At 48.3% G+C, this 9246-nt stretch overlaps 1 protein-coding gene across 1 annotated transcript; it reads left to right on the top strand.

Annotated features, from left to right (window-relative positions):
• Window positions 1–2473: 2473 nt before the first annotated feature.
• Window positions 2474–3939, top strand: LOC123158653 (G-type lectin S-receptor-like serine/threonine-protein kinase SD2-5). Its single transcript, XM_044576560.1, has 3 exons — window positions 2474–2570; window positions 2717–3183; window positions 3493–3939. The coding sequence occupies exons 1-3, from the start codon at window positions 2474–2476 to the stop codon at window positions 3937–3939; spliced, it is 1011 nt and encodes a 336-aa protein (XP_044432495.1).
• Window positions 3940–9246: the final 5307 nt, after the last annotated feature.

Here is a 9246-nt window from a genome sequence, read left to right as displayed (position 1 = left end):
GTTGGATAAAATAAAGCACTGCTGCTACTTAGTAGTAGCGTGTGGCTGTAAAAGGTGGTACTGCTATCCTTTTAGCAGTATCCTTTTAGCACCCTTTTCGAAAAAAATCCTTTTAGCAGTAGCGCGTGATAGAAAAATGCGCTGCTGCTAAATTTGAATTGGGCGCACATGGCTAGACCCACTTAGCAGCAGCGCGTATCCTTATGCAGCGCTACTACTACTCTCCGTAGTAGCGCTTTTCTTCAACCCGCACTGCTACTAACCCAAACTTATCGTCCCCTCGCGGCCGACCCTCTCTCCCTCTCATTCACTCTCCCCCGCACCCGCGCCGTCGTCCGCCGCCGCCGTCGTCGCCCAACCACCGTCGCCGGACGCTCCTGCTCCTCCAGAACTGAGGTAGTCCCTCCCTCCTACCTCCTCCCTCCTCCGATCCCACCGCCCTCCCCCCTCCTCCTCTCTCCTCCCTCCTCCCACTCCCTCCTCCCTCCATCTCTCCTAAACCCTAAACTCTTTTTTATTGTTCTTGTATAATGTAGTTTTTTTACTGTTTTTTAGTAAGTGTTTAATAGAATTAGTAAGAAAATTAATAGAACTAGTTGAACTAGTTTATTTTTAGTAAGAACTGGTTTATTTTTATTTATAGTAAGTGCTTAGTTGAACTAGTTTAATTAATAGAACTAGTTTATTTTTAGTAAGAAAATTTAGTAGAACTATTTTATTTTTAGGTGTATTTAATAGAATTCTAGGTTGATTCGTTTTGGAGTGGACATGTCATATTTTGAACATGTCACATTTGTTGTTATTTTTTTAGTTAAAGCATTTATTCCCGCATCGACGTCATAGATTCGTATATACTTTAAATTCCACACGTCACAGATTCATCAACTTTAAATTCCACAGTTCAGACCAGTCGCCCAGACTTGAGCCGCCGCCGTCAAAGATAGACGATGCAAGGCACATACCAATTTGGCATGTATAATAGAAAAATCGATATCACTGTGTTATGTAAAAGAGTGTATGTTACAATTTGCATGTTTGGATTCATGTAAAAAGTGATAAACATAGGAAAAAAATTCAGCCCTTATATACTTTATATTTTATATTTGGAATGTACAAACGGCTCCTTAGCTGCTGCGGCAAATTACTTTTTCCACCAGCAAAGCTTTAGCAGCGTTTGTTGTAGTGTGAATGCTACAAACTATTGAACATATTTGTTGTGCTTGATATCTTTGAACGCTGTTACGATCAAAATACACCGACGGCGTTCGTTGTGGGAGAACGTTGCCACTGTTTATAGGGCTAGCAGCTGCCAGCGTGGCACGCACTAACAGTGTTCGCGCGGAACGCTGCCAGAGACCCCATCTACCGGCAGCGTTCCCTGGGACGCTGCTTGCAACCTATTACCAGCAGCGTGCCACCCGGACACTCGTAACTGGCTCCCCGGAAGGCAGCTAGTCAGGGGCCCTGTACTAGTGCATGCCAAAGCTATAGTCATAAGTCGTTCTCAACAAAAAGAAGCTTCATAATAAGTGGAGTCAAAGTTTCTAGTCCATGCATACATTGGCAACGATCGAGTTTGCCGAGATCATGCGGGCCTAATCTCGGCAAACATTTGGATGCCACGTGCCATGCTCCTAGGTTTCCAAGTTCGTCGAGTCCCCGCTCTTGGTTCTCAGCAAATTGCTGTGCCACTGGCAGCCATCGTCTCTGTCTGCCCGTCAAGTCGCTTTTTTTTTTTTGCGGAGTCCCAGGTTTAGTGCTCGGCAAAAACGTTGTCGAGTCCCCGATGAACGGCACTTGGCAAAGTAGTCTTTGCCGGTAGGTTTGTGGCCAGAGTACCCTAGGCCGAGAACTACACTCGGCAAAGAATTTGCCGAGTGTGAAACAGCTTTCGCCGAGTTTTTCTGGCACTCAGGAAACTCTGAAATTCTACTAATGATAAGTCATTCTCAACATAAGGAAACTTCATAATAAGTGGAGTCAAAGTTTCTGGTCCATGCATGCATTGGTTAAGCAAATCAACTTACGTGAACTACATTTTTTTGCTTATCTCCAAGTTGTTGGTTGATCTCCGGCAACGTGGCTGCATGCCAATGGCTTAGTTTCGTAAGCCATGAAGTAGACTTGGGAACCAACGATATCCTGACTGATTCTGTCCGAGGATAAGAGGAGTGAGGGTTCTTAATTCCGATGGAATTTGCAGCTGTAATGATGTGATTGGCATTCAACCATTCAATGCAACAGAAGTTTGACATGGGCTTTCATTCTTCACCGTGTTTGCCTTTCTAGAAGGATTTGTTTAGCATGGGTTGGGGAGATAACATTGACTGCATAATTTTCTATATCGATTGCAACTAAGGACCTCTCCTATAAATTCAGCCCCGGCCAGCCCATCTAATTAAAACTGTATCATCATTTCATAATTTTTGCTGAATCCCATTTCATTTTCCCAAACCACTACTGTACATCGCATATGTCTACTTTCCCGACTGCCAACCCGCCACCGCGGTTTGGCAACGATTCTCCCAGTCCCAACAGCTCCTTCCCTTCCTTCCTCCCCATCGTCATCGGTGCGCTCTCAACTTATCAGGGCTAACTACAGTTTTATCCCCCGTAAAACTTATGAAGACTATGAATTCAAGATGATTTATGTCTAGTACTACGAATTTTGCTGATATATATGTACACTGAATTTCCTTATCACTGAATGATGCAGTGTTTACGCTACTGAGCATATTGGGAACCATCGCCATAGCTGGCTTCCTGTGCAGATACGTCAAGAAGCACGGCCTCCATGCCATCACCATCAGCACAGGTGCCGCCCCGGTTAGCACGGCACTGTACGCGGTGGCGCCGGACACCCAGATACGGGACGCCACCGTGGAGAGGTTCCTCAGGGAGATTGCTGGCGAGAAGCCCATCCGATTCACTCCGCAGCAGCTCTCGGGCTTCACCAACAACTACTCTGTCCGGCTCGGCGCTGGTGGCTTCGGTGCCGTTTACAAGGGCATGCTCCCCAATGGTCTCACGGTCGCCGTGAAGCGCCTCCACGCCGGACGCCACGACGACAGGACCTCTCAGGAGCAGTTCATGGCGGAGATGGGCACCATCGGGAGGACGCACCACATCAACCTCGTCAGGCTCTTCGGCTTCTGCTACGATGCCGCTGACGTGCGCGCTCTGGTGTATGAGTACATGGAGCACGGCGCGCTCGATTCCTACCTCTTCGACCGGAGCCGCCAAGTCTCTTTCCAGACGCTGCAAGACATCGCCGTTGGCATTGCCAGGGGGCTCCGGTACCTCCACGAGGAGTGCCAGCAGAAGATCGTGCACTACGACATCAAGCCCGGCAACGTGCTCCTCGACGGCAGCCTTACCCCAAAGGTGGCCGACTTCGGCCTTGCGCAGCTGCTGAACCGGGCGGACACCCACAAGAGCGTCTCCGGGATGCGCGGCACACCAGGTTATGCCGCACCAGAGATGTGGATGCAGGCCGGTGCCACCGTGAAGTGCGACGTGTACAGCTTTGGCATCCTCCTGTTTGAGATCCTCGGCCGAAGGAGGAACCTCGACGAGACCGCGCCAGAGAGCCAGCAGTGGTTCCCCAAGCTGGTGTGGGTAAAGTATGAGAGCGGCCGGCTTCTGGAGGTCGTAGAGACTTGTGACGGCGCGGACAAGCAGGACAAGAAGACGGCGGAGAGGATGTGTGAGGTGGCGTTCTGGTGCGTGCAGCAGCAGCCGGAGGCGAGGCCTCCGATGGGGGTGGTGGTGAAGATGCTTGAAGGCGAGATGGACATTGCTCCCCCGGTGAACCCGTTCCAGCATCTCATGGCAACGCCGGTGGTGGCAAACATGTGGACCACCGTGACGAGCAGCGTGAACACGGTCTCGACTGGGGTAGATATCGATGGTGTTTCTCGTGAAATTTGTTCGACATAAACTAGTGTGCTCGGTAGCCAAGCTAGTTTAGCTAGTAGCACATTTTCGTCTTCCCGTGTCCCCTCCCCTCTACATGTATGGTGAGCACATGCGATAATGGCGATGTGTGCGTCGTATCGTTTAGCTCACAAGTCCGCTCGTGGGATGGCGCGAGCATCATGGACCGTAGGTTCTGCAGTCCTGCAATAAAAATGAGAAGGGAAAGTTTTACGTACACTTGTGTTCCTCATTACTCTTTGCGTTTGCTACCAGCTGTTTCCTGGGTCGTGGTGTCACTGAGGAAAATGAAACATCACCGTGTATCGAGGTTTAAGCATAGTTTTAAATAGCGCGCTAATTAGCATCTTAGCGGCAGACCTCTTCCAAATACTATAGCGTGCTATAGCGAATTTAAAATGTTTGTTCATTTGTTTAGACCAAAGTCTCTTAGCATAAGACCTTTTGTAAACGCTATAGCGTGCTATAGTGGAGCTATAGCGGGCTATTTAAAACAGTGCGTTTAAGCCGAGTGACAAAACATGGCTACTCAACTTACATGAGTTACATCCACATAAGCTAAGCCAGGAACGGAAAACTCACGGCGAAAAAACGAGAGACGACTTAAATCCGAATGAGCCAAGAAAAAGTTTTCGGCTGTATGACACTCGGCTTAAAGATAGGGCTCGATAAAGATTTCTGTAGAGTGGCCGCCGTCGATAGATTCAAGGGCTAGCATGAGGCCGCTGGTATAAGCCGAGTACCCTCTCCCGGAACTCGGCTTAAGTATAAGTTAGAATTGCATGGCCGCACAAGCGCCGACCCCTTCGTCTTCAAATCAGGCCACTGCACGGCGATACCGCATCCGCCCGCTCACCGCCGCCACCCTCCGCCCCCAAAACCTCACCGGCGACGCCCTATCTTCACCTCTCTGACTTTGTCGGTGCCGTTCACTCCGCCAGCGACCCGCAGCCACCGCCTTAACGCATCTGGAGCCTCCCGGGTCGCTTCGAGCGACTCCGGAGGCGCCGTTGCAGCCTTCTTCGGAGGCCCTCCCTGACAGCCCCATTCACCTCGCCGCCGCTGGAGGAAGCCGGCCACCCGACGGACTGTGGCAGGGCGTCTTTGGCTGGGGGTTTTTAGTCTTCCCTGGTGGCCGCCTCCTGATCTGGTCGCCGTTGTGGCTGTTATGCGTTGCCGGCCTCCCGATCTAACAGTTCTCTGGTTATTGCCGACCTTCTGATCTAGATCATGTCCATGGCTTGGTACCTCCCGATCTGGTTGCTAGCCGGTGATTCCGGTCTTTCGATCTAGTTGGTGTCCATGGCTAGGAGTATGATCAAGACAATCGTGCGGGGCTGGTGTATGGATGTTGCATACAGACGGCCGCTTGGAACGTGCACATGCGTGCAGATGACAGCCGCCGACTAGCTACAGCCCATGGTCCTGGCCACTTGACTTGCTGATTACGGTCGCCATCGAAAGATTTTTCTGTGAGTTTCATCTCTGCAGATCCGGTGGTTGACTTCGGTGGCGAGAAGCAATCTATGGACGGAGTCATGCAGAGGGATGGTTGTGCTGCGGCGAGGATCACATTGCATGTAGCTGCAGGGGTCGTGGAAAAGTGGTGGCAACAACCATGAATGACTCCAATGCTGGTGCTATTTGAGCACCAAGTCTCCAGCTCTAGGGTGAAAGCCTAGGTCTGCCCCTAGTTGGGTATACCTGGCAATGGCGATGTTTTACATTGTCCTTGTCGAAGGCATTGTTTGGAATGCTCGGACTGATTCTTTAGGGTGAAAGTCTAGATTCTAGTATTGGTTGGCTGTATCCGGTGATGGAGACATTTGAGTGTCGCCCCCTTCCTGAAGGTCTTGCTGTTGAAGAAACTCATCGTCTGTGTGGTCCCATGAGATGATCGGTGGAGATATGGTCATTGTTATAGTTTGTCGATGGCGGATCTGATCGCTTTGGGGCAGTATTTTTTTCCTCGCCTACGCATAGTTTTGGTCTTATATGACTTTGTTATTTTTCGGCCTGTTTTGGTGTGCGTGCGTTGTTTGCATCCGAATTATGCAGAGGTCGGGTGTGTTCTCATTGTGTTTGGATCCTCTTAATGTTTCATTTTGAGTCAATAAAGTTCACCCTTTATCGAAAAGAATTAGAATGAATGATATGGCGAGATCTATGATATGATTAATTATGTGAAGTAGCTACAATAGAATCTCTATAATTATATTAAAATCGATGATATTTGGAAAGATGATCCATTTTTTTTGCGGATGATGATCCATATAGCTAGCTAGTATAGCTATAGATTGCAATCTGATATATGGATAGATTGTATGAATATGAGTTACATATGGATGTAAACTTAATTAGCAATATAATTCTTGGCTTAATGATTTCTCTCGGCAAACATAATCGCAAGCGGACCCCATGTGGCACCTTCTGTTCGCCTAGGCCGGCCATCATGTTGCTTTATTTTGCTGACTACAGTTGTTTCTTACTTGGCTTACATGTAAATCAAGTACCCGCGAAACGAATTCGGCCTACACAGCATAAGCCGGTTCATATGAAGCCGAGAGCCTTAATATGAGAACAACAACCGGCTTACTCTAAGCCGAACTATTTGGTGCTTTGCCGAGTATGTTTCATACTCGTCTTTATTTATTTATCATATCATATGTTGTCGCCTTTGATGTAATAATCTATTTCTTCTTAATAAATTGGGTTTGCTACTTAACAGTTACTTGTTTATTTTCATTTTAGTCATTTTCCCCTTTCTATTTAGTCTGTTACCCTTTTCCCTTTTAGTGCATTCTTGTATCCAGCAGGGAGTACGATGTGCTTTACTCAAGCTGGTGATGCTTCACTCTACTTAATTAGGTACAGTTTGAGCCCCACGTCTCCATATATACAAGCAGTCAAGCACAGTACATGTAACACATGCGAGCTCGTCTCCTAATCACGTGCTAGAATGATACGGAGACGGGGATAAATTCACAAATCTTAGTAAATTTCTACTTAATTTCAAACACACTTATAAGATTTGATTTGAACTTTGTAAGATTTAAACCCAAGACTACTGTGCATAGAGTCATGCACCCACAGCTCTACAGCCCACAAAAGAGGTGGTTCTTCCATTCAAACCGTCACCACCATCGAACCTCTGACCCATCTCCAGAAAAGAGATCCCCATTATCCTTGTCGGGCTGGCCATCCGTCGACGCCTCCACGACATCATGTATTCAAACACATCTGTTGTCAAAACTCAACTGCACCATGTCGCCAAGATCCATTGTCATTGACCTGCTAGATGCAACACCGCTCCACCTCTTTGCCCCTTCAAACCTGGTCCAAAATGATGCTCCCAAGTGGGAGAATGCATCGAAGGCGTCGTCATCGTCCAATCCGGGAGACCCAGATCTAGGGTTTACCCTGTGCAAACCAACCGAGGTTACAACACACACCCTATGCCAGTGCCCAAGAAGGCAGCTCCAAGGAGGTAACGACAACATAGCGCCGCTGCCGCCCATTCATCGGGAACTAGGGTTTTCATCTGAGCACAAAGGACATGGGGGAGTGGTGCGAGATATCCTCAACATCGCCACCAAGGAAACAATGGTGCCTGGAGAACCATCGACATCGTGGCCGCCGCCGCCGGCTAGGGTTTTCCCCCTCACGAGGTCCCAACCTGACATCCTCATGGCCCGCCACCACAACTCTGAGCACGGATGCCGGAGTCGGCACCGGACGGAGGAGGTGTGCCGCATCCGAGGGAGGGTACCACGAGGGGCGCCTCGCATATGGCATATGGGCAAGATCCGATTCGGCCTCGTAGTCCATGCAACCAAAGAGCCCGGCCGACCTCCAACAAGCACCCCCAGCCGAAGAATGGACTCCGCCCATACAGTCTTCCGCATGCCCGCAAGCACTACCGCCACCGCCAGTAGCACACCACGCCGCCATCCACGAGATGCGCCCCGAGCCGCCGCCCTCGGGCAGGAGGAAAGATGCCCCCATGCGTCGAGGCCGGCCAGACTTTGCCCCTCAGCACACGACGGTGACGGTGAGGAGGGGTGGTCCACGAGGGGGGTCTGGTAGTGGCGGATATGCCCCCCACCCCCCCACCCCACCCCACCCCGGCTGCCCGTGCAGGCAACGGGAGGAGTCGCGGGGAGGTGCATAGAAGGAGGGGGCGGAAGAGGAGAGACTCATCGACGAAGGAATGGAGGAGGAGGAGGAGGAGGAGTGGATCTCGCGAAGAGGAGACGCCTACTCACGAGGAAATCACATAAGTCTGCAACCCGCTCGGGTAAAAACATGTATTAAAGACCTGATTTGCAACCACGTCAAGTTCCCCTAGTGTAGGTGATCTATAGGGCTAATCATAGTGGAAACTAACTTAGACTAGTAAAATATTACTAGTCTGTGTTACTATCTTCATAGTGGGTATTGTCTTAGTTATGATAACACCTTGATTTATTATTTTGTAGAATCATCTTTCATTGGAAGCGCTATGTGATGGTAACATATTATGTTACTTCATTTATCACTCTCCTCTTTAATTGCATACCATATCATCTTTTTTGCTTATGTGACATGCATGTTACTATCTATATTACTCCTACTATGACTAGTCTAAGGGATGGGAGTGTAGAACGATTGTGAGGGAAGCTGATCCCTCACGATAAATTAGTGTTTGCTGAAAGCATGAACAATTAGAATTTCAAATTGTCCAATGCCAAGTGTTTAAAGATGACGAACGTCACTAAATTCAACGAATACAAGGATAACACCAACACGCTTTGTTGAATGTCCAACCATCCTGGTATATGATGACCTTTTCTTAAACAGTGTTTGACAATAATGACAAGGACATGCCAACTGCTACCAATGTTATTTATTCTCATGGAGTCTTAGATCATCTTTACTGAGTAAGCAGTGGTCTGTTTCGAATGCAGGCGCAGCCAATCAAAATGGTGACAAATGGACCAGTATTTTAGTTTCATATTCAATTTTTTTATCGCACCTCATACAGTCTACCATCTTTAAAATACATATTAGCATGTGCCTAAGTGATCCCAAAAACTAATTCGATCAAAGAGTCCATAAATTATTTGTCACGGAGAAAGACATTACAATGGTTTGATTAGTTGTATGGGCAATATAAATTATTTGTCATAGAGAAAGACGTTACAATGGTTTGAGTAGTTGTCTAGGCAATATAAATTATTTGTCAGAGAGAAAGACGTTACAACATAGTGGAATCAGCAGCAGCAGTAGTAGTAGACGACTAGTATACCCGCTGCCTGTGGAAAGACTTGT

This window comes from Triticum aestivum, chromosome 7B (genome assembly GCF_018294505.1).
Source record: "Triticum aestivum cultivar Chinese Spring chromosome 7B, IWGSC CS RefSeq v2.1, whole genome shotgun sequence".
NCBI lineage: Eukaryota > Viridiplantae > Streptophyta > Magnoliopsida > Poales > Poaceae > Triticum > Triticum aestivum.
The sequence above is the reverse complement of the archived record's forward strand: the minus strand, read 5'-3'. Positions and strand labels throughout refer to the sequence as shown.

Coding starts and splice junctions, on each gene's coding strand:
- LOC123158653 (XM_044576560.1), top strand. CDS start 2,474: ATGTCTACTTTCCCGACTGCCAACCCGCCACCGCGGTTTGGCAACGAT. Junction 2,571..2,716: donor CTTCCTCCCCATCGTCATCG/GTGCGCTCTCAA, acceptor TGAATGATGCAG/TGTTTACGCTACTGAGCATA. Junction 3,184..3,492: donor CCGCTGACGTGCGCGCTCTG/GTGTATGAGTAC, acceptor ATGTGGATGCAG/GCCGGTGCCACCGTGAAGTG.